Source organism: Artemia franciscana, chromosome 17 (genome assembly GCF_032884065.1).
Source record: "Artemia franciscana chromosome 17, ASM3288406v1, whole genome shotgun sequence".
In the NCBI taxonomy this organism is placed as follows: domain Eukaryota; kingdom Metazoa; phylum Arthropoda; class Branchiopoda; order Anostraca; family Artemiidae; genus Artemia; species Artemia franciscana.
Window position 1 is genome coordinate 34,669,849 of NC_088879.1, and position 25,524 is coordinate 34,695,372.

The following is a 25,524-nucleotide window of genomic DNA, read 5'->3' on the forward strand; positions in this document are numbered from 1 at the left end:
TCCCCAATTGACGCCACTACTATCCCTCCTGCGATGAGTTGCAAATGAGTTAAAAATCTAGCAGGCACAGCCTCTCCCAATTGACACCACTGCTAATCTTCCTGCAATGAGTTGCTTTGACTAATACCGCCTTTCACCAAATCAACACGACAAATAAATTATGAGCACGGGACGGTCGATTTATATACAAGAGAAGACACCTTGTACTGAGTACTTTGAGGAACAGCTTTTTAAGATATTACACATCCACTTGGAATGATTTCCCGTGGAAGGCTATCCCTGAAACATGTCCGTCTTGATTCCAGGGGGGGGGGGGGGGAGAAGCAAAGTCGACTAGTGATAAATCAGATCCTGATTTTATACTATCCATGGTCTATGAAAAGCTGAAAAAAAAGTCATGACTGTGCAATAAGCCTTATATTAACCCTAAAGTAAGAAAACTTCTGACACTTTATCCGACAATTTTTCAAGGAACATAATAATCCTGTTAGGGTAACGTCAAGGTAAATACAGCAAAACTTACAATAATGAAAAGAAGCACGGAGACAAACAGTAAACCATCAGCTACTAACAGAGATTAGAAAGAACAGCTACTAGTAGAATCCAAATTAGAAAGAACAGCATGACCAGGCATGGTTGCAAGATTTTTCTTCGGGGGGGGGGTGGGAGTAATAGTTTTTTTTTATTATTTTATAATTTGAGCCAAGTGCCTAGAAATTTGCAAAATTTGAGGGCTTTTTAAGCCCTCAAATTTTGAGGCCAAAAATTTGAAGCCCAAAAATTTGAGCTTTGAGCTTTTGAAATTTGAAAATTTTGAAAATTTGAGCTTTTGAAGCCTCAAAAATTTGAGGGCTTTTGAAGCCCAAAAATTTGAGCTTTTTAAGATATTACACATCCACTTGGAATGATTTGAGGGTAAATTTGAGGGTATTTTTTTTTGGGGGGGGGCCGTCTTTCTCCCCAGTACGTGACTGTGTGTGGTCACACAAACATTGATTATAATTTAGCTATAAATACCGGTCGCGCTACAATTAATTTAGTATGTGGTGTTATGAAATTCTTTTTTGTGTTTTGAAAGAAAACTCACAGCACCTGAATACTAGTCTCATAAGAAGTATCTACTATTTTCTGATTCACAAAACCCCCTAACCTATAGAGTATCCCTGCAGCCTACATGACTCTAGGCTAGGCTTTTACGCTAGGCTACAGATAGTGTCGAAGATATATTGGGGACTTCCCTTTACCAACTAAATTTTGTCCGCTTTGGTCAGAAATTTCAGTATGCATGAGCTGATTTGCTTAATTTTGAGTATATTTGTTGTTGCTTGTCTTAGAAAGTGATCAAATCTGTTTGACATGAGTGCTAAATTCACACACCCCCTTTTTTTAATTTTAGACATGGACTCCTTCAATATTTTGCCTGCTTTTCTTTTTCCTCTGTGAAAAGATAGACATTAGCTCGTCCGAGAAAGACCATAAAAAGCTAATTAAGAGATTCTGCTCCTCTTCCCTCTCTCTTCCTCTTTATCTCTCTCTTGCTGTCTTGTTCCCTCTCTTTCTTTCCCTCTCCCTCTCTTTTCTACCTCTCTCTCATTTCCTCTTTACGCTCACAAAATCTTATCCACTCCACTATTGACATGTAATATTCCATTGAAAGAGAGAGAGAGAGAGAGAGAGAGAGAGAGAGAGAGAGAGAGAGAGAGAGAGAGAGAGAGAGAGAGAGAGAGAGAATAAATATAACGGTGGAACTTATAACGGTGGAAGATTTGTTTTCAACACATGGTCTAAGCCGTTAGCGTGACAAATAGCAAAACAGAAAATGCTTTATCCGTTGAAGCCTCTGTCTGAATCTCATTTGAGTTTAATCCATCTCGTTTGGATTTAATTTTTACGTTTAGTTGCTCAAGATCAGTTGTGCCAATTCAAAAAAACACAGGGGGGGGGGTAAATATCTTCTAAAAATGCAGGGTGGGGGGAATGTCTTTTTTTTTAGTTTTTTAAGCGAAAATACAAAAAGGTAAATTTTAAATAAAAATTTCAATTTTAAATTCTTTAAAAAATACAGGGGAAACCTAGAGGGGCAAAAGCCTGCTCCAGATGATGCCACTATTCAAGACCCCATCCTAAGGTATGAGGCTCGATGAGCACTTGTCAAAATTGAAGCAAATTTGCATCAACCCAGTGTGTTGCCTAACTGAGAGCTATAAAGATGGCCCTGTCTCTGTAATATTAGTAGTATAGTTTAATTTTCCATTCCAGGAAAGTAGTTCTGTTGTTTCTTGTGTCGACTGCGAACTGCCATGTCCCGTTCCTCCACCACTACCTTCCATTTCAATTACCTGGACTATTGGAGGCTATAGCGCTGTCAACTTTCTGGTTGATCTGATTTCAATTTGTTTCTGTACCGTTGTTAGCTACTATCTACTTTGTACAAGGAACAAGGGTAAGTTTGAACTCTAGGGTGCCATATTTGAGAGGAAAAATTCTTTTGTATAAGATATTTTAGGGTTTGTCGGGATTCAGCCCTCTTTCTCCTTGTATCACCCAAAATTAGGTTCTAGTTTCGGAGCGACATTTCATGATCCTTCTCTAAGATATGCTTGCGTAGCTGATACAATTCTCGGACTGTTCCGGAATATACTATGTCCCCTTCCTGAAATAATATTTAGCATGATAAGTAAATAAAAGCAGGTACATACTATTCGGAACCAAGGGTGTTTTTAGTATTTTTTTTAGGGGGTGGTTGGTATTTTTTTCGGTGGGAATTTTACCAAATAAAAGAAAAACACATAAAAAATTTGTTTATACGTATGTATAATGCATAATTGTTTATACGTTTTTCCCAGTCAGGCGATTTTTTTGGGGGATGAGGGTTCAAACCGGTTACCCCCTCCCCCTAGTATACAGCCTTGTTCGGTGCCACCACCCCTTCAGAAAAAATCATGAATTAGTGTTCATTATTGCTCTCATCATAAAACCAGAAATATTATTCTAATCAAGCCTTTTAAATAGAGATTTGTGCAAGAATAATCTTTTCATGGGGAGTGGGGATAATATTTTTTTTATTTTTAATTTGAATAAAAGTGACCCGAAATTCAGGGGGAACACCTGCACACAACCCTGCTTTTAAATGAAAGGTTACAGTTTTTTTCATGTCACGCTCTTTTTCTGCACAACTCTTTGAATCGGAAGGTTGTATGAATTGAAGATAATTCGATTTACACAGACATATGAATTATATATTCTTTACCAGAGAAACCACTAGACCTTGACAAAATAGGAAGACAGGAATTGAGAATTCTACAGGCTTAACTATTTAATTCAAGGTGTGGTATATTTAATCACAGGCGTACTTTATATACCTCTGACTAAATATATACTTCCAATCAGGTCGAGGACGTAATTAGGGGGTGGCCCCTCCCCTCGATACTCCAAATTTTCTTGAATTTTTGGGCATATCCTATTCAAATTGGAAGTAGAATTCATTTTTTATTACTGTCTCTCCCGAATTGGTTTTATTAATTGGTCCCCTCCAAAAAAATCGCTGTCTACGTGCTTGGGTTAGATCTTTGTGTAGAGGGGGGGTATTTCAGATATGATGCATACGGTTCATACCTCTGTTTCATATAATTCTCACATAAAACGTTTGTTTTTCCAGTTTTGATGAATTGAGGTCCTAAAAATCTGACTCGTAGGCTACCTAGATATGTTTTTTTTTTTTTTTTAAAGGGGGACAGTCAATAAAAGATAGGGAGGGTAATAATAAAAGCAAATTTCATTTCATAATTTGAATAAGAAGCGCCCAAAAATACAAAAATATAGATTTCGGGGAGTCCCCTTCCCCTTTTCCTGCGTTCGTCTCAGCTGCAAACGTAGGCCTTGGAAATAAATTCCTGATTCTTTGTCTTCTGTGCATGAAAAAGCAGCCCAAAGTGTGCAATCCCTTAATCCAGTCTATAAAATGTTTGTTTATTGATAATGTTACAATGCTAAAAGAATTCGACACTGCAGATCGTTGCGTCATAATGTGGCGTGATTAAGGAAACGCTTGCGGAATTTCCTTCTAAACAGAAAAAAACTGGTCTTGGTTTTCCTTTTCTCTTAGAAAATTGTGGAAATATAGACCTCTTAGTGCATTTTTTTTAAAAATTTAGATCTTGCCTGAGCAAAGTGCCAATTTCTGCTCTTTTGCAGCCCAAACAGAAATTTTGGTCTGAACAGAGCCTAAATGCTATCGGGCCAAAATTGAGGGACATTCAATAAATTAAGAAAGTTTTGAAATGCTCAATATATGTATTTTCTCTGGGCTCAGTGAAGTGCCAGTTGGGGGAAATCCTATCTCCCTTTTTTTGCCCCCTAAATTTTGAAAGATACATGTTTTGTTTTTTCATTTAAGAAAACGTTTTAGTAGTAAATAATTTGGAATTAAGAAAACGTTTTAGTAGTAAATAACTTAGAAAGAAAAATTTTGTCCACCCCTCCTAGATTATGAAAATAAATCTCATCCATGTTTTTGTGAATTGGCGCCACTGTTTCAGAGATCATAGTGCCAAATGGTGCCGCATTCATCTCCAAACGCAAATAGTCCATACACAATAAAACGCTATTACGTAGAACATATAGAATATAACTAACGTTTATTCAGTGATGCATTTCCGTACATCAGATACTTGGGGGAGGGTGGAAGGTCAATGGGTCTTTTTGGGACTTGGGGTATCCAACTCCTCAAAATTGAACTTTCTGTCTTTCTCTGAGAGGTCTTTCTGATTAGTGTGGAGAGGGGATTTAACCTCTAGTGTCACCCCATTTTTCATAATTTTGAATGTTTGGACTAAGTATGTAATATAGTTGCTAAGGAGAGAATTAACCCCCTATTTTAGCATGACATTTTTAATGTAAAGTAAAATTAAAATTTACGGGATACCGAGAAGTCACCCACCTAGTACATCTTAGAGCGCTATTTGTGCCACACAGTATTGCCATGCTTAGACCAGTCGCCAAAGCGCTTGACACAGATCTGCTACGCTTGGCACACTTTTGTCACGCGCCATTTGGTGTACGAGGTTTATGAAAGTTCGCTACCCCTCGCGCTATACTATTAAGTAGCTGTTGAGACTCCTCATGATAAGGGAGGGATTACATTAAAAATGGTTGGGTGTTTTTGTTTGTTTTTATGCAATTTTTTTTATGTTCATAAGATGTTTATTTGTAAAATTTTTTCATTAGTTTGGTTATTACAGTGGCTTTAAAAAAATAAAAAACTTTATCATATGCTTAACTGCACCACAGCAAAAAGTAGGGGGGGGGGGGGGGCATTTCCTAGTAGCAAAATTTTCCAAAGAATCATTCCCAAAAAATGAAAATATCACTTTCTGAAAAATCATTTGGGCATTTCAAGTCTTTCTTGAAAACATTCCTCAGGGGATCATCTATTTCCGGGATGGTTTTTCATTTCTGAAGTATTGGGAAGCAAAAGCTAAACTTTGCTCCAAGACTTCTAAACTTCTCTTTATATTTGCATTACACTAAATAAGCTACTAAAGACAAGCAAGATTTTTCCAAATGAAAGTAAAGAGTGACATTGAAACCTAAAAAAAAGAAATATTCTATATATGGGGGTTTCTCTCAACTCCACACTCTTTATGATACAGTTAAACTAGTGCTTAACTAAACAGAAATTATTCCGTATATGAAAGGTGATGTCTCATTGTCAATTGATCCCCCGCTTTTGATGCTAAAGTTTTATGTAAATGTTTGACGGTTGTTGTGCTTCACTGAAAGCGTTTATGTGGAGGTAACAAAATGCAACAAATGTAGTTGATGGACAATTGCAAGTGCTTTATTTATCGTTTGTGTATTTAAACCGTTTGATCAGAAAATTCAATGGTTAATTGAAACTTCTCATCAATAAGCTCTTCATTCTTAATTTTTTATGAAAAATAACTTTTATCCAATCCCCCTTGTCTGCGCAGTTGTTCTTAAAACACATTGCCAAAAATAGCATTAACTTAAAGAACGGGGGGTTAGTGGGGGTGGCAGTCCTCTTCGTGAACTGAATCGTTTCTATTCAGTCAAGCTCTAGTTGTTGTTTTAGAACGGCGGGGATTTAGGAAAGGGAGACGATGTGAGTTGACCAAACCAGGCTGCCATCAAATCTTGTTTTGTTTTTTTTTTCTTTCCTGTGTATATTAGCTTTCTGTAGTATGCTATTTCTTTCTTGTTTTGCTCATAATCTTGAAGAGATAAATCAAGAAAGTTTTTAAAATAAATAATGAAGAGGTTAAGTGCTTCGACACTGAGCTATGGCATTGGTTGCTGTTGACTTGACTACAGTTAAGTCAATTCTCAGATCGTCAGTCAAACCTTTGAGAAGAATTTAAATGAAATCCTCTTCAGACAATCTATGACATCCTTTATCGAAAATTCTAAAATCAATGAGTGAAACTCTCAGCATCCATAGGTGAACACGGGCTGTAACTCAATGACAGGAGCTACGAAAAGTTGACCAGAGTTCAAGGTTAAAACGATTAGAGTAGCTGGGACTACGGCATTATATTAAACACTTCATGTTGACTGTAGTTTAAAGATAGTCAACTAAAGCCCAAGGTCCAAAAGCACCCTAATAAATCATGAATCGCTAAGAATTTAATGTATGATATAGTGTTATGGTGTACGGTTTGTTTAAAGAAAAAGACTACCTAGATTGAAACTCAATTCGAATCATAAAAAAAAAGCCTTATATTGTAAAATCTCCCTCAATTCTGTTTTGTGGAATACCGTTATTATTTGAAATTACGAGTAAGAGAGACGTGATGTGGCACAGCTAAATGCTGGTTTTGGTAATGAAATACTTAAGTCCCTTTAAAACAAAACTAGTTTGAATTTTTAGGCTAAAAATGACAAAAACATATGCATAGTAGTTATTATAAAGCAAAAACAACAACATAGTTTTATAAATACGAGAATCCCTGTGAAATCATTTGACAGACAGGAAAACAGTACAGCTTTTCAAGGATATGATTAAACGTCCTGAAATTTCAAGCTCTTAGATTGATTAATAGAAAATTCTGGTATTCAAAGCAAAGTGCATTATTCGACAACTTTGTGAGGTTTTTCAATGGTTTAGTGGATGCTCTTCGTGTGTTAATTAAAAAAATTACCCTTTATTAGAATATGCTCCACAGACGTACTAGGGCTGCAGTTGAGGAATCAACGAACCTTAATTAATAGTATGAAAGCTGTGCCTCACCCGGAAAATATCTAAAACTAGACCTACGTTACATGGGCAACGTGAGGTGTTGTGGCAACCTTTGTTCGGCATCACCGAGTAGAGTCTTGCGAGAGCAACAGTTTGGTTTAGTTTCCTCGCTTCGATTAAATTCTGAAGTTGTTAATCTGTAAGGATCTTAAAATAAATACTAGGTACACCAACTCGCGAAAGTTGAAAGTCCCTCATTGCAACTACCAAAGTTGCAAACTCCTCCTTGCTGAAGATGATTGTAGGCTAACAGCCGATTATTACTTACAAGTTCCCTACATGTCTTACCACTGGAACCAAATTGATCTTACCATCAAATAAACCGGAAACAAATAATAGGTACACCAACTAGCAAAAGCTGCAAACCCCTCATTAGCGAAGATGATTATGAGCTAACAGCCCACTGTTGCTTAAAACTCCCCTATATGTCTGACAATTGGTATCGGCCTATTTTTGGTTTCAATGTGTACCTTGCTACTGAAGTTGTCAACCCCTTTAAACTTTCAAACTGGTATATATCATAAAGGAATTTTTCTACCAAAAAATGAATAACATATACTTTGATCAGCTCATCAAGAGCTATCGACTGTCGTCAAATGGAAAAATCTATCTGTCTTAGTTCAAAAGTTGACTTTTTTGCCGTAGGCCAAGTTTCTAATGTCTTCACTTAGAAAGGAGTTAAGGATGGATTCTGATTTCTTTAGCAATGAGAGAACTTTTAAAGTTTAAGAGGAACATTTGATGCCTTTTCTCTACCTCAATCCCAAGTGCAAAAAACCTAATGATAAACTCAGCTGAAATCATGAATAGAATTGGGTAGAAACAATAGACTTTTCGTCCCAGGCAAGAGTTCTACGAAGCTTTCCAAAATGCAAAGTCATATTCATCAATCCGGCCTAAGGTCCACACTTTCTGTAAAAACTGCAGAGGTTTAGACCCTTACCACTTTCAGGAATAAGCTGAAATCGGGGTGCTAGGAAAAAAAAAAGAAAGAAAAAAAAACACACACACATACACACGACACAACCAAGGTGTTGCTTTCACAACACAATTACTAGCAAAATTACTAGTTTATTTGCTTTTATATTTTGTAACTCAGCTACTATCTAAAAGCAACAGCAACTTGATTTTAAGAGTTATGTTTGATACGATAATTCTTCTAAAATCGGTACAGCAGTATAAGAAGGACCGTTCAAGAGGTTAATGTTGGCATAATTGCATTTTTGAAATTATGACCGGGATCAGAATATCAGCTTAGGTGAAGCTCAGAACAAGAGCATTTTGGTTGTATGTTCATTCCAACCAACACGGTAAAGTTAATAAATTAAAAGTTCCGAAAAAGAGAGTTGTTTTTGAAATAGCAATTTTGAAGAAATTATATTTTATAAAAGTTAAACCTCGTGGAAATTCATAGAATGTTCGATACTACGTAAATTTTATAATTAAGTTAACTGTATCTAGTAACTGCAAATGCTCTTCAAAGAATGGGTGTCTGTAATCCTATATTACTGCTTGCTTTTGATTCCCCTCGTTCTTGGTACCAGTATGTTAATGTCCTCTTAACTTGCGATCTCTGGGCTGGGAGGAAATAACTCGTGAGCTCCCTCGAGGCACGGCATTGTCCATTCTACTTTTCCTTGCTACAATTAATTATATCATGGACAACACGGATGCCCAATTCAAATACATTGACGATCCATGTGCACTTCTCAAGTTCTCAGCAGTAAAACCCAAGCAAATGTCCTGATTCAGCTTGGGTCATTTAGCAAAATTCAAAGATGAAAGTGGTTCAAATAGTTGGCTGGTCAGCGAAAGTAAGACTAAAATAGTAAGATTTAATCCCCTAAAGCGAGATTTTGTTTCCTCAGTTCTGTGGTTTCACTTGTCCCATCAGTGACTCTCCTAAAATTTAATTTCAGAACTGATTGTTCCTTTAGTTTTAATGATCAAGGGCTAGTTCAGAAAGCCAACTAAGCACTTGATTCTTCAATTTCTATACACTGCTTGGACTTTCCGGCAAATCAGCTGAAAGCAGTACCTGTAATATATATATACGCTCCGTATTAGAATATGTATGTCCTAAATGAGGACCTCAGGTTCAGAGAATTTAATGTCTAAGTGATGATATTGAAAGAGTCCAGAAAAATAGTTTAATTCAACCTTGGAGAAAAATTTGTTCATTACGAGTCTGCTTTTTAAAGATTGAAACCATTAGAGATCACCGCTTTTTGTTGATAATTCGTTTTGGTCAATTTATCTGTGCTAGTCCCAAGCACTGATATCCTTCTATCCCCTGCTACCGACCTAGTAATTAACACCAGGAAGAAGAACAAATTAGTGCCAGTACCTTTCGAACTAACTAATTAGTAATTCATTTGTTCCATTTTTTAGTGCCTTTGATAAAATATTCTAGGACTAGGATTGTAAAAAATAGTGCTATTTAGTTTGCGACGTTTGCCGTCAAGTATTGCGAAAGTTGTTTTAAAATAAATGATTCTGATAATATGTAATTTTCGTAGGTTGTTTCACTGCACAAGGCAATATCCTGTTTCCACTTACACAAGAAGCAATACAAAAGATCAGTCAAAACTGTCTTTAAGATGCGATATGTCAAACTACAATAAACGATTGGAACGTAGTTTGAATAAAATATACTCAGTAAGATGGTCTTCTCTCTCTCTCTCTCTCTCTCTCTCTCTCTCTCTCTCTCTCTCTCTCTCTCTCTCTCTCTCTCTCTCTCTCTCTCTCTCTCTCTCTCTCTCTCTCTCTCTCTCTCTCTCTCTCTCTCTCTCTCTCTCTCTCTCTCTCTCTCTCTGCCTGATGTTACTGAATGAATTAAAGTAAATGCTCCTAAAACTCAAAATATTTAAGTTTCGAGTTACTAAATGCTTTGTAAGTTATATTTGCTCTTTTGTGTCGGATGCACTACTTTATTGTAGTTGGGGGACATAGACGACATAGAAGCCTTTCATCCAGAATTGGTGCATTTGACCTTTAGCCCCTTATTCTTCAGCAGTTGACTCTCTTGCTTGACTTAATGCTTCCACTGCTGGTCCAGTATAGAAAGAGATACAACTTTATGCCTCCAACGTGAAGCATACTATGCCATTATGATATATACCTTCTATGTTGAACTAATAGATTTCTAGAAGTATGGAGTCTAGTTTCGCCGTAATCCTGACCTACAAGCTTCCAGGCTGTAAACTTCAGAGCATATTTTCAGGGAATAATGGATTGTGTATATGCGTGCCATTTACCTTTAAATGGCTTCTGATGTAAGGATTTACGGCTCCGTATTGCATCTCTGCGGCCCCAGGCTCTCTATAAACATCTTAGACTTTATCTTAAAAGTATTCATGTCTGTTTTTATCTGCAGCATTGCTATTAAGCAGGCGTAAAAGGGGCGGGGGGGGGGCTAAATAAATGACATAATAATAAATGTAATTAAATAACGGAAAAGAAAGATGAATAATAGAAGGAAAAATTGGATCAGCTTATGGCGAAGGGATAAACGCACACAAGCGCTACCTGAGAGTTTCTTATATATTGTGTCTAACTTTGAAATTATATCTGAAATGCCCAAATTATTTGCAAGAACTTGGTGTTTTATTGAAGTTGGTAAACAAAGAAAAAATATGCAAGATTTAAAACAGTCTATCTGGGCTGGGTTTAGATTGCTATTATAAAGAAAAGAAAAAAGAGCTGAAGCACAAAGAAAAGAAAAGTGACAAAAAGTGAAAAAAAAGTTTGTCCATAGTCTTTCTTATAGTTTCATTGGTTTGCGAAAATTTCTATATGACCAATCTGAACTTATTTTTCTAATATCATCAACGTTCCATTGACTTAAATTCACGATTAGAATTGTTAAACCACGATTTTTAACCATTCTTGACGACCAATAAGTTGCTTACACTCAACTAGGAATTCCAATGAGTTCTTACATATCCATAGCCACAAGAGAATCAAATGTAATGGGAAACCTGATACTATGGTGAATAAGGTGGGAAAAATGTATTTTCCAAGGAATGTCTTGACTTAAAATTTTTGGATGTTGCATCAGCTCTAGCAAAATTTGTTTATCATAGTTTTGTGAACCCTCCATTTAAATATGCTTTGTGATAAGCTAGAAGGCGGAGGTGTCTTAATTAATGTGAATGTTTTCAAGTGGCACATTTACCATTCCCCCTGTTGCAGAAAGTGCGATCTAGCCTGGGAAAACATACGCCTTATTTTCTTTGAGTGGATTCCAGGAAATCAAGGAACCAAATGACAAATTGACTTTTTTCGTCAACCGAATATTACTCTATCCCTCACCAACTCTTCTCTGTTTCTTGGTTTGAAAATAATAGCCATTATTGATAGCGTCATATTCTGGTACTTGCAACTATCAACTAAAACCCAATAGGAATAGCCAATAGTCATTAGAAATTGAAAAAGGAGCAAGAAGCAGATTGGTTTTTTTCTGGTATATACACACTTTGTAATTCTCTGAAGAAAACGGTGCTCTGGATAGGGATAAATGAAACAGAGAACATCAAGGCTTTCATAGGTATAAGATTTAAGTAGAGGACTCTTGGTTATAATAAATGGAAAAGCAGGATAGAGGTAGTTATTTACAGAATTTGTGACCGTAGAGTTAACGACTTGACTTGACTTAATGCTCCTGCCGAAATGCTTCCGGCGTCGAGAGTGATTCTACGTGGTGCCTCCATTTAGACCGGTCTCTTGCTAGGATGTGGACGTCCTCCTGATATTTGTCATGGCTAAGAAGGCACATGTCGTGTCCTTCCATCTGGTTGGGGGACGACCTCTTGGGCATTTCCCGCCGTGCAGCATGGCATCAAAGTCAAAAATCATTCATACGGGAGCGTCGGGGGGCATATGAATAGAAATGTCCGACCAGCGTAGTGTTCGTTGGGCGAGTTGTACTGAGAAGGGTGTTTGAGCTGTTAGCGCCAGGAGGATCTCGTTGCTAACAAAATCGTGCCAGTGTAGTCCTTCAGTGCGGCGAAGATTTTTTGTTTGGGCTATATTCACGGTGCTAAGCACAGACTGAGTGGCTGGCCAGGTTTCGGCTCCGTAAAGAAGCACGGATCCCACCGAAGCATTGTATATGCGCATTTTGGGCCCTACGACTGATAGAAGGATTCCTCCAAAGGGAACTTAGTCTTCCCACTACTGCTGAGGCTTTGGCAATTCGGTGCATTAGATCTTTGAAAATTAATCCATCATTTGAGAGGATAGAGCCAATGTATGTAAATTCCTCAACAATCTCAACTGGTTTGTCACCGACCATTAGGAATGGCTGCGGTGAGTTACGGGGCTCAACAAACACCACTTTTGTCTTCTGCCAATTAATCGACAGCCCTATCTTTAAGGCTTCATCAGCAAGGATTTGTAGGGCTTATGTGAGCTTTGACGGTGAATTGAAGACGAGAGCAAGGTCATCGGCATAGTCAGCGTCTGAAAGTCAATGAGTGTATAAATATTTTTTTTTCCTGTTTAATATTTCTTTTTCAGTGTTTCTTTTACTCACCGTATAAGGATATATGAACAGTAGCGAAAAGTCCTATGCTCTCCATTAAAGATTTTTAACACATCAGTCTAGACCTCTGAATTCAATTTATTTGAAAAACGGGCAGTGGGCAAGCCGAATATTCGTTTAGTCGTCAAAACAAAAATATATATACAGTATATCTGTGGCGAAGTCCATGTTGATCAGGATGAGCGTGATTACGACCATCTCCCCCTATCCCTCACTGTTACCCTTAATGCTACTGCGGAGAAGAACCTTCGTCCCAATTCTAGAAAATGGATTTCTAAAAGAGAATGGAACAAAGCTGACTGGCCTCTTTATTTTTCTACGCTTGTTAGCCTTCTATCAACGATTAAAGTCCCTTTTAATCAGTTGTGTACAAGCGTTGGGTCCCCACAAGCCAGAATTCAGCTTAATATTTATTATAGCCACATTGTATCGTGCTTAAAGAGGTCTGAAGAAGTAGCTGTTCCCCTATGTCGCTTTAGAGCAAAAACAAGAAGTTCAATTTGGAAGAATGACCCAGAGCTCAAAACAATAAAAAATCGGGCTAAGTTGTGGCTAAAAATTTGGATAGCTTGCGGCCACCCCTTAAGGGGTAGTGTTTTCGATATTAAACAAAAAACAAAACTTGATTTTAAACGCTATCTTCGAAAAATTAGGTACAATGGTGCTGAATTTCCTAAGTCTCCTAGCCAGTGGAAAAAAGTGATCAATGCCGCGAAGTTTGATAGATCGCCTACGGCTGACCGAATCCCTAATGTATCATGGATCAATCATTATAGTAACATTTTCGATACAGTGATATATGCGGTTCATTTTCGTTTTGCCAAGCTCTGTTCTAATCTGTTGCCTAACAAAATCATTCAAGGTCATGTACCTCCCGTTAGTGTTGACCGTGTCAAAAGAAGTGTAGAGAGACTTAAATCGAAATCTTATGATATAGACGGGATCAGTGCTTTTCACCTCAACACCGATTCGGAGGAATTAGTTTATCACTTGCAGTTACTTTTTCAGATGTGTTTATGCTCTTCTTTAGTCCCTGATTCTTTTTTAGTTGGTAACATTACGTCAATTTTGAAACGCGGTAAGGACCCAACTAGTTGCGCTTCGTATAGGCCTATTACGGTTGCTTGTACTTTAAGTAAAGTATTTGAATATGTTTTGCTCCCTGATCTCCTGTCTAATGTAGATTATATGTCTAATCAATTTGGCTTTAAGCCGTATATAGGATGCCAACATGCTCATCGTGCTATAGTTTCGCTATTACTTGAAGCGCATAAAAATGGTTTTGAGGTTCATTTTTGTGCACTCGATGTTTCAAAAGCTTTTGATTCAATTTGTCATAGCCAACTTTGGTATTCTTTAATCCAACTTGGTGCAAATGTGTCTATTATATCAACTCTTCGTTTTTGGTATGCTAATTCATATGTTCGACTCAAGTCAGGTGACACCTACGTTGGTAATATCCCCATCCGTTCTGGTCTTAGGCAAGGAGGAGTCTTATCCCCTTATCTTTTTAATGCTTGTCTTTATTCTGTTTTGCCACGTATTAATCCATCATGTTTTTTAGGCCTAATTAATCTTTCGTACATTGCATATGCAGATGATTTACTTTTGATCAGCCGCACTAAATCTAGCCTAATTAAGTCGACCCAGCTTATTTCTAAGTCTTTTGAGGAAATCGGCCTCAAACTTAATACTGAAAAATGTGAATATTTAGTTTTTAATGCTAAGCATCAAATTAGTGATCTTAGTTGTGGTTATTTTTCAGTTAAGCTCGTTTCTTCGATTCGGTGGCTTGGTATTAATATTTGTTCATCTTTATCGGCTTTTCGATCCTGTGGGCTAAATGATATTAAAAGTAAACTTAAAAAAGGGTACGCGAAAATTGTCCCGAACCGAGGCAGATTTTCACGAAAGGCTTTATCCAGACTTTATTCTACATATTGCGATCATTCTATATTGTTTCTTTCCGGTTTGCGCCCGTTGTTTAATAATCAAGTGCAGGGCATAAGAGTTATGTATTTTCGTTATTGTAAATATTTATTGTATCTGCCGCGTTCTTATAGAAATCAGAAGATTATCAGAAAGTTTTGTGCCACTGATATTATTTTCGTTTATAAAAAACTCTATGCTAGATTAGGTGCTGAGGCCTGTCAACGCTTGGGCCCTTACCACCCTTTGATTAGACTGTATTAATTGTATTGTTTGTGTTATTTCGTTTTTCTTTCCTTAATGTTTTTACTCCGCTTAATTTGTCAAAACAAGCGGGTAACAAATAAATTATTATTATTATTATTATATAGTCAACACTTATGAAATAATTTAAAATAATTCTAATTATCCACTTAAAATCAGACAAAAATAATCTAATCGAATGCTAATTAGCAAATGAAAGTATTGCTGTGACACAAAGAGATTTTCCCTTTCCAAGCCCTATAATCTGTATCACTTCTTATGAAACTTTTTGTTTCTGTTCATATAATACTTATATTGTACTTTTTGTGTTTGTTTTTTTCTGATTTTTTTTTTCAGTTTAGTTTTTATTTCTGCAAAATGGATACTCATGTTATTTTTTTTAAATGTTTTATTTACACCTAAAAATCTGTATAAATAGCTCATTTTTAGATAAGGGGGATAAAGGTATTTTTAGATAAAGGTATAACCTACCTTTTAGCGTTGGGCAAGACAACATGATCTAATATTTGCCGTGTTAGTTTCAGACAATTTTGGATACGGTCAAAGAGAGCTTGTCTAAAATCATCTACCCTGCTATTGTAAAATATGATTCTGTGTCTTTGAGTAGCACTCCTTTTACTCCAAATAGAAGAGTTAATAGAAAAGTTCAAAAAGAAGTAGATCCCAAAGCAGCTTGGGGCACTTTGATGGACAAGGTGAATCAATTGAATTCCCTCTGCAATGTTTTCGGAGTTGATCCAGACATTATAGCACAACTATACAAACAAGTATGTTTACTTATTTTTTTTTCTTTTATTTTTCACATTTTTATATGCCTACCGTAGAACCTTGAAAGATTGATCTTTAAGAGAGTTTTCAAACAGTTCGTGGTAACGAACTGTAGTAAGAAGCGACCCGGCTCAATAGTAACCGAAACTCCAAAAATGGAATTTTGATACCAATAGTTACATCAAAATTGCATTTTAATGCTGGTTTTAAATATATGTCTCGTCAAGCTATGAGCCTGAGAAAATTTGCCTTATTTTAGAAAATAGGGGAAACACCCCCTATTTTAACCGTTGAAAGTCTTTGCAAATCAGAGCCGATTTAAATGGTTTGTAAAGTGAAATTTTAGGCTTGCATCAAAGTCGGATTTCCTTTCAATCACAACAATTTGAGTTGCTTTTTAGTCGTTATTTTCTTTCAGGATATTTTTGTCTCATTATGTATTATAATTATTATAATTATATATAATGCGCTTTTAAATTCCTTTAAAAACTGTAAATGCTGATAAAGGTCAATTTGTAGAATTTCCTACTGAACGTCAGCGTTTTTTTTTTTTTTTTTTTTTTTTTTTTTGAAAAATAAAACTCATCAAAATTGTGAAATCTGAAACAATATGCTATAAACCTATTCGAGCTATCAAGAAAAAACGACTTTTAAGCTTTTGGGCGAACATGATTTTCTCCATGAACAATGCCATTTAAACAGCATCAAAATAATATGGTAGTATAAAACCAGCAAGAATATATGTCATATCAATCTGTAAACAGTTATATGTGATAAAGTACAATAATTAACAAACAAACGTGAATTTGAATTTCAAGTTCTGAAAGTCATGTCAACCCTAAGGCTAATTCACTCTTTTGTTTCCTCAGATCCTCGCCCTGTTTTCTTAATCCTATCCCTCCTGAAATTTATGCATCCTCGGTTAAATTACTTGGAGTCACAATTTCTTCAAATTTAAAGTGGGATATTCACGTTAAAGATATCACCCATAAAGCTAATGCGTCTATCTCCCTCCTTAAGCTCCTAAGTAAATATAGCGTCCCCCCTTCTCACTCCTTAAGGTTGTACACGTCTTTTGTCCGCCCGCATCTTGAATATGCTTGTCCAGTTTGGCACCCTGGCATCTCCCGTAAAGAATCTGACAAAATTGAGTCAATCCAAAAAAGAGCCTTGCGAATAATTTTCAAAGAAGGCAAGGTGCCTTACTCTCTGCTCCTAAAAAAAGCTAGTTCGGAAACCCTTGAGCGAAGGAGGTCGTCGTTGTGCCTCCGTTTTTCAAAAAATGAGCCGATTTAAATGGTTTGTAAAGTGAAATTTTAGGCTTGCATCAAAGTAGGATTTCCTTTCAATCACAACAATTTGAGTTGCTTTTTAGTCGTTATTTTCTTTCAGGATATTTTTGTCTCATTATGTATTATAATTATTATAATTATATATAATGCGCTTTTAAATTCCTTTAAAAACTGTAAATGTTGATAAAGGTCAATTTGTAGAATTTCCTACTGAACGTCAGCGTTTTTTTTTTTTTTTTTTTTTTTTTTTTTTTTTTTTTTTTTTTTTTTTTTTTTTTGAAAAATTAAAACTCATCAAAATTGTGAAATCTGAAACAATATGCTATAAACCTATTCGAGCTATTAAGAAAAAACGACTTTTAAGCTTTTGGGCGAACATGATTTTCTCCATGAACAATGCCATTTAAACAGCATCAAAATAATATGGTAGTATAAAACCAGCAAGAATATATGTCATATCAATCTGTAAACAGTTATATGTGATAAAGTACAATAATTAACAAACAAACGTGAATTTGAATTTCAAGTTCTGAAAGTCATGTCAACCCTAAGGCTAATTCACTCTTTTGTTTCCTCAGATCCTCGCCCTGTTTTCTTAATCCTATCGCTCCTGAAATTTATGCATCCTCGGTTAAATTACTTGGAGTCACAATTTCTTCAAATTTAAAGTGGGATATCCACGTTAAAGATATCACCCATAAAGCTAATGCGTCTATCTCCCTCCTTAAGCTCCTAAGTAAATATAGCGTCCCTCCTTCTCACTCCTTAAGGTTGTACACGTCTTTTGTCCGCCCGCATCTTGAATATGCTTGTCCAGTTTGGCACCCTGGCATCTCCCGTAAAGAATCTGACAAAATTGAGTCAATCCAAAAAAGAGCCTTGTGAATAATTTTCAAAGAAGGCAAGGTGCCTTACTCTCTGCTCCTAAAAAAAGCTAGTTCGGAAGCCCTTGAGCGAAGGAGGTCGTCGTTGTGCCTCCGTTTTTCAAAAAATGCACTAACGAACCCTCGGACGGCAAGTATTTTCCCCAAACGTCACTCATCATCCAGAATACGACAGCCTCGAGCTGTTTCTGAGTCTATCCCAGTTTTGTCTCCCATTCGCTGCCTTACTTCCAGATATGAAAAAACCTTTGTCCCCTTCATCACAGAAAAAATAAATAAAATAGCCAACTAGTTTCCCCCGCCTTTTTTTTCATGTGAGGTGCTTTAGGTCGCTACACTAATTTGCTTGCCCCCCGCTGTTTTGGTTTAGTTTCCCTTTTAAGTCATATATGTTTTTTCGTGTGTTTTATGCTTCGTTCTTTTTTTTGTGAGTTTTTGGACTTTTTTTAGTGTCCCTTTTAATTTGTAGATATATATGTTTATTTCTTGACTTTTTTTTGTCCCCTTCCCTTTTTTCTGACTTATTTTTTGACTTTTTTTTCTGACTTGTATTTTTATACATAATTTGATTATTCATTATTATTAGTGTTTTTTGCTTGTTTGTTTTATTAGTCGACTCCGAAGTCCGAATTCGGCCCCCTGAGGGCTTGTGATAGTGATTTTTTGAAATAAATATCTTATCTTATCTCTCCTGATTCCTGACCATGAATCTATGGATATAGTACATAATAAATTATGCAATTGTACACGTCTGGGTGCCTTGATTGACTCCATATAAAAGGTTCTAATGAGAATTTCTAAGGAATCACTGAGCAAAGACTTCAGTTATGCGTTGGAAAATGATCTTCTATAATTATAGTTACTTAATATATAAAGACCGAAAATGCCTTGATTTGAACTTCAAAGACAAGCGCTGTAAGGCAGTTTTCGTCGTTCTTTTTACAGTATTTAAAAAATATATTTCCGTGAAACAAGGACATTTGTGACAACACTGCAGCTATGAACTGCATAAAAAAGGCGAGGTACTTATTTTGTCGAATTTAATAGTCTCAGGTGCATCCATTTCCAAGCCTAAGCTATTGTATTGCGTAAACTTTTTCTCGAATAAGGACCTAAACCTGCACTAAAAAAAAAGAAGAAAAAAGCAATTTTTTAGTAATGTTCAATGTATTTTTAACCCAAAACCATGAACAACAAATTTCAAAAATGTAATTCAGAATGTGGATAAAGCGGAATTTTGGCTAAGAAATGATAGAAAAATTACTGTTTTTAGCTGATTTGTTAAAACCGTAGAAGATGAGAAAAATGAAAACCAGGAGAACAGCCGTATATGGTGAATCCAACATATGCAAATCCTTTACATCCTTAAATCTTGTCTGAGACGCATATAAAGCTAATGAATTATAGTGCTAAGCGGCGAACTACTTCATAAGGTTGTCAACTAAAAACCGTATGGTTTCAGGTAAAGCGGAAAAAGGGCGCTTTATCATTCAGTTATTGTGAGGCATATTTCAACGGAATCAACAGAAATAAATTTGTATAAATAAGCAGAAGCAGCAATAATCTTTACAGAGCTATTGTAAATAAGGCCAGCTCCTACCTAGCCAAATAGGTATAATCAGACTTATGAACACAAGAAAATCGAATTGTTATCTTAAATTGTCTCATAATAAGCTTCCAAACTTTGCATAGTACTTTAAAACGGATAACATATAATTCCAAATACAAGTATAGGATCAACAATATGGTACGTAATATTGCTAATGTCCCTCGAACTTTTTCTTTTAATGAATTAATTTAAAATCGAGCTTAGAACAGTTTTTTTGCACCCTCCCAAAATATCTTTTCAATCCTTTTGTATACACCTGTCCGATAACTTGATAATAAGTTAAATATTCTATGTTTTTAAAATCTGAAAGTTTCCAAGTTCACCCAGGAAACTTCCATCCCAATGGGAAATTTTTCTCGTAGAAAATCTTTCTCCAAAAAATTCTCCTTGAAAAATGCCCGTATACTTCTTAATAAGGTTTTGTAACTTGCGACTCTTCATCCGGGGGCCCTGGGGGGTCATGCCATCCCCAAAGACGTAGCTATTGGACCTTTCAACTATACTGAAACAAATGGCTATCTCGAAATTTTGATCAGACTACCTTATGGCGAAAAGGGCATGGGAGGGGGCTAGTTGTCCTCCAATTTTTTGTTCACTTAAAAAGAGCACTAGAAGTTTTAATTCCCGTTCAAATGAGCCAAATTCTCTAGGACAATTGGTTTGATACAATAATCCCTGAAAAAAAAATACACATCTGTGACTTCTGGCAAAAAATATAAAATTCCACATTTCTAACGATGGGAGCTTGAAAACTCTACAGTAGGTTCTCTGATAAACTGAATTTGACGGTGCAATTTTCAACGAAATTCCCTGACTTTTGGGGGATGTTTTTCTCCTTTTTCGAAAATCAGTAAAATTTTCTCGAGTTCGTAGCTTTTGATGGCTAGCATCAAACTTAATGAATCTTATATGTTTGGAATCAGCACAAAAAAATAAGTTCTTCTGATGTATCTACTCTGTTGATTTTTGAATTAAAATGGAATAGTTGTGGGTAAGTTAAGTCATGGCTAATTGTAGAAAAAGCCAAGACAGATAGTTCAACTAAGTGAGAAGAAAAACATGGCATTAATTTTCCCCCTTCATTGCCTTTGTTATCATCTCCCACTTATGCTACACCTCTCATGCATGTCACCCCACAATGTCGAACTAGGGTCAACCTGTTGGAGGTTCTAGCCGGCTCATTCACGCTGGGAGAGTCAATATATTTGCAAATTAGTAAATATATTTGTTAGTTGCAAATATATTTGCTATTTGCAAATATATTTGCAACTAGCCACGGCTTGAAGGCATCCGTGCTTTAAGCGGTCAAAATTCCGTTCTTTAGAGTTTCGGTTGCTATTGGGCCGAGTTGCTCCTTACTTACAGTTCGTTACCACGAACAGTTTGAAATACCACAAGTACTGTGTTTTTTTTAAACTTGAAACTGTTACATTAAAATTTTTGATAATGATCTTGATACAAATAGGGAACCGATTCTTTTCTCTCTTTTCCTTTTTTGAGAAACAAACTGTCCATTGCAAAAAGGAAGTAGGAGCTAAATTAGGGTTCGATTCACATTAAGTAGCAGAATATGCCTTCGATTATATGTATGCACAGAAGGATTGAGAAAAACGAGTCTGGTTGTCATACAAGCTCTTGAGCACAAAATACAGAGGAAATTTAGAAGCTCCAGGATAGGAAACCCAAAGGTCGGTACTTGTCAGACAGTTATTTTATTCCGATTTAATATAATAAGAAAAAGGTAACACAAGCTAAGTTTAAAGGAAATACAAATGTTAAAAATCACGAAATACTGAGCAAACGCAGAGATAAATACTAGAAAAAAACATTAGGACAGCACAAGTTTAGAATTCGAATTTATAAATTGTAACAAAAGTAGAAAACATGAATGTACACTGCATTAATTTCAAACCCAAATATTATTTCCATGGTTGTAAATAATATTACAATAATGTCAACATTTCTTAACTTAGTCAATTCAGTAATACAATGAGAATTTTTGTTGTTTAATATATGCCATTTCTGATTTAAGCCAGATTTGCTTTACTTCGCTTATGAGGCGCAACTTTGTTTTGAAGAACCAATTTTTCAAGCAAATCATTAATGATTTTGTTTTTCGATATTGATCCTTTCTTTTTAAATGTCTTTACAAAAAATTATTAGGCGTGTTTGAATTATTATTCTGCTGACTGTACATTTTATTGCTAAAATTAACCAGAAAGGTTTAAAAATCTCTTGACAGAATCTGCTGCTGTGCAAAACTTGTTCCTATAGAAGTAATTTTTACCCAATGACTGCAAAGTTAGATAAGTGATTACAATCCTGGATTCAAAGACACGATTTAGCGTGTTGCCTTTGATTTTAATGTCAATTCTAACATAAGAGAAGTGGTAAGAAAACCTAAGAAAGGGGTGAGCTCAGTAGAAACCAGACAGATTTTTGCTCTGTCTTCCAAGCCTTCTTTAAATCACGTTCCCGTTTGTACTATGTCAGTTTCAAAATTCTTGTTGGGGAATCTATTAAATGAAGGTGTCAAAATAGATAGAGGGCAATTATCTGGATGTTGGGCCGCAGGAATCTGGATTCAACTATTCTTATTGTTTAAAAAAAAACTTAGGCACTAATAAATTAATTCTTTGTCTGATTTCTGTAATGCATAGTCTAAAGCTTCAGTCAAATAAGATAGTAATACCGGCCTTTTTTGGTGAATACATTGCTCATAAAATATCGTGAGACCAAACTTGCTAATCAACAATCGTGAACAACAATAATTTCGCAAGAACGCAAATTTTCTTAGGGTTGGAAATGCACGGCAACGTTCTTAAAATTAATTTAACATTGTTTAAGTATTTTATATTAGACTCATGTTTAATCTTGTATTTTTTTTACTATTTATAAGGCTTTTTACCGTGGTCGGATTTTGAAATTTTTATGTTACTCAGCGAAATTTTTACAGTGCCTTTTAGAGGAGAAATTGGTAGATAACTCAAAGGAAGTGCCTTCTCATGTCATATCAAACAGTTCGTGGTAACGAACTGTAGTAAGGAGCGACCTGGCTCAATAGTAGCCAAAACTCTAAAAAACGGAATTTTTATAACAATAGTTACATCAAAAGAATCGCATTTTCATGCTTATTTAAACATACAAGTTTCATTAAGTTTAGACTTACCCATCAAAAGTTACGAGCCTGCGAAAATTTGCCTTATTTTAGAAAATAGGGGAAAACACCTTCTAAAAGTCGTAGAATCTTAACGAAAATCACACCATCGCATTCAGCGTATCAGAGAACTCTATAGCAAAAATTTCAAGCTCCTATCTACAAAAATATGGAATTTCGTTTTTTTTTTCTAGAAGACAGATCACGGGTGCGTGTTTGTCTGTTTGTTTTTTTTTCTTTTTCTCAGGGGTCATCGTATCGACCAAGTTGTCCTAGAATGTCGTAAGAGGGCTCATTCTAATGGAAATGAAATGTTCTAGTGCCCTCTTTAAGTGACCATAAAAATTGGAGGGCACCTAGACCCCCTTCCACGCTCATTTTTTTCCCAAATTCAACGGATCAAAATTTTGAGATAGCCATTTTGTTTCGCATAGTCGAAAACCATAATAACTACGTCTTTAGGGATGACTTACTCCCCCACAGTCCCTGGGGGAGGGGCTGCAAGTTACAAACTTTGACCAGTGTTTACATACAGTAATGGTTATTGGGAAGTGTACAGACGTTTTCAGGGGGATTCTTTTGGTTTGGGGGTTGGGTTGAGGAAAGGAGGCTATGTGGGAGGATCTTTTCTTGGAGGAATATGTCATGGGGGAAGAGAAACTCAATGAAAAGGGCACAGGATTTTCTAGCATTACTATAAAAAAAAACAATGAAAAAATAAACATGAAAAAGTGTTTTCAATTGAAAGTAAGGAGTAACATTGAAATTTAAAACGAAGAGAGATAATTAAGCATATGAGGGGTTCTAAAAATACTTTAGCATAAAGAGCAATGTATTTAGGAGGAAATAATACTTCGCTCTTTAGGAAATAAATACATCGCTCTTTATGCTAAAGTATTTTTAGCAATTTCAACTACTTATTCTACGGCCTTTCTGATTCAAGGGTCATTCTTAAAGAATTGGGACAAAACTTAAGATTTAGTATAAAGAGCGAGGTATTAACGAGGGGACACACCCCCTCATATACATAATAAAAATATAAGAATATAAAAGTTTGTTACGTAAGTTAATTCTTAAGTTATGTATATTTTTTACTAATAAAAACGTTCGTTAAAAATTAAAAGTTCTAGTTACCTTTTTAAGTAACCGAAAAATTGGAGGGCAACTACGCCTCCATCCCCACCCCTTATTTCTCAAAATCGTCTGATCAAAGTTAAGAGAAAGCCATTTAGCCAAAAAAAAATTAGTATGCAAATTTCATTTTAATAATTTATGTGCGGAGAGCCAAAATCAAACATGCATTAATTCAAAAACGTTCAGAAATTAAATTAAAAAAAAACTATTTTTTTTAATTGAAAGTAAGGAGCGACATTAAAACTTAAAATGAACAGAAATTACTCCGTATATGAAATGGGTTTTCCCCTCCGCAATCCCTCGCTCTTTACGCTAAAGTTTGACTCTGCCACAATCCTAATTTTTAAAACAATTATAAACTTTAGCGTAAAGAGCGAGGGATTGCGGAGGGGAAAACCCATTTCATATACGGAGTAATTTCTGTTTGTTTTAAGTTTTAATGTCGCTCCTTACTTTCAGTTAAAAAAACAAGTTTTTTTAAATTTAATTTTAATAGGAATTTAAACTAATAATAATTATAGCAACATTTATGGCAAAGTAACTTTTTTCTATTCTAAAATTGTAAGAACAAAGACAAATTTTTCTCATGGCATTATGCCTTAAAATTTCTCGTTTAATTTGACCATCAAGTGTGACAATCAACGATTTCAACTGTTGGTCGTTTACATCAACAATATTGACCAATAAAACCTTTGTTTGTCGCTAGAACGTGATTGTTGATTGACGGTGTCTCGCCAGAACAGACTATCTGACAACAGTGTTGGTCAACAAGGTCGCTAGAAAAGGCCTTATTACGATTTGTCTATGTTGCATTATGCGCAATGCTGCTCGGGCTTGATATCCTCAACAGCGCAAAAGAAAATGGAGAATTGATCTATTTTTGCGTTTTTCTTGACGTTTTTAAGTTCTGGGTTTTTTGGAAAACTCTTTGGGACACTTTATGTCATAATCGTTTTGATATTCAGAACATGTTGTACTTTTTTGTTTTTCACCCTTATATAAAAATTATTTTTAGTTATTCTACTTCATATCGTCAGAGGTTTTGAACGCACTTTTTGTGCGTAAAGAGATGTGCAACCGGGCGACAGGCGTTACCATCAAACATAATATTTCTACCCTTGAACAGTGGATTAGAGATAACGCACCCCAGGTAAGGTGATATTTCCCATAATTTTTAATTGTCTTTTACTAAAAACCCTGACGAATGCCCCGACCAAGATAGGCTGGGTTTAAAATATTGAGGTTTTCCAGTGTTTTCAGATGGTTTGATGTCTCCGTTCCGTCATAAGCTCCTTCCTCCGGCCCTATCCCCGAAAAGGAAATCCTACTTGCTTGGTCTTATAGATGAATTCTGATGGACCTTTCATGAGTTTTCCCAACCAAAACTGTTACTACTGTAATGGTGGCGCAGGTGATTTTGTAGAAGTTATATCCGTCGAGGAAATTGTATTATACACAGCGTTTGCATTGGATTCTGATTGATGTATATTTCTTCAGGGTTTGTTTTTGTGGGCTTTTTTGGGATGAAACACCTCATTCTAGCCAAGTTATTAATTATAGGATTCCGATAGTAGTATACAATATGTATGCATGAATATATGAAGAGTCAGAGGTAGTAGGCTTGAGGTCGCTTGTGCTGGATTGCTTGTCGACTCTTGTTGATAGAAGAGCATAACCAGTTGAG

At 35.8% G+C, this 25,524-nt stretch overlaps 2 protein-coding genes across 5 annotated transcripts in view; both read left to right on the plus strand.

Moving 5' to 3' along the window:
* Positions 1-25,524, plus strand: part of LOC136038179 (unconventional myosin-Va-like) — a 53,999-nt gene that overhangs the window by 12,827 nt on the left and 15,648 nt on the right. For 2 of the 4 annotated variants that reach the window (XM_065721257.1, XM_065721256.1), the window contains exons 2-5: positions 2,260-2,443; positions 9,778-9,916; positions 15,515-15,763; positions 24,856-24,990. In XM_065721257.1, coding sequence (XP_065577329.1) covers positions 9,866-9,916; positions 15,515-15,763; positions 24,856-24,990 — 435 coding nt within the window. In that variant the 5' untranslated portion in view covers positions 2,260-2,443; positions 9,778-9,865. The remainder of the gene's footprint in view (positions 1-2,259; positions 2,444-9,777; positions 9,917-15,514; positions 15,764-24,855; positions 24,991-25,524) is intronic. The other 2 variants (XM_065721258.1, XM_065721259.1) reach the window with 2 other exon arrangements.
* Positions 1-25,524, plus strand: part of LOC136038178 (uncharacterized) — a 118,955-nt gene that overhangs the window by 12,741 nt on the left and 80,690 nt on the right. The window lies entirely within an intron of this gene.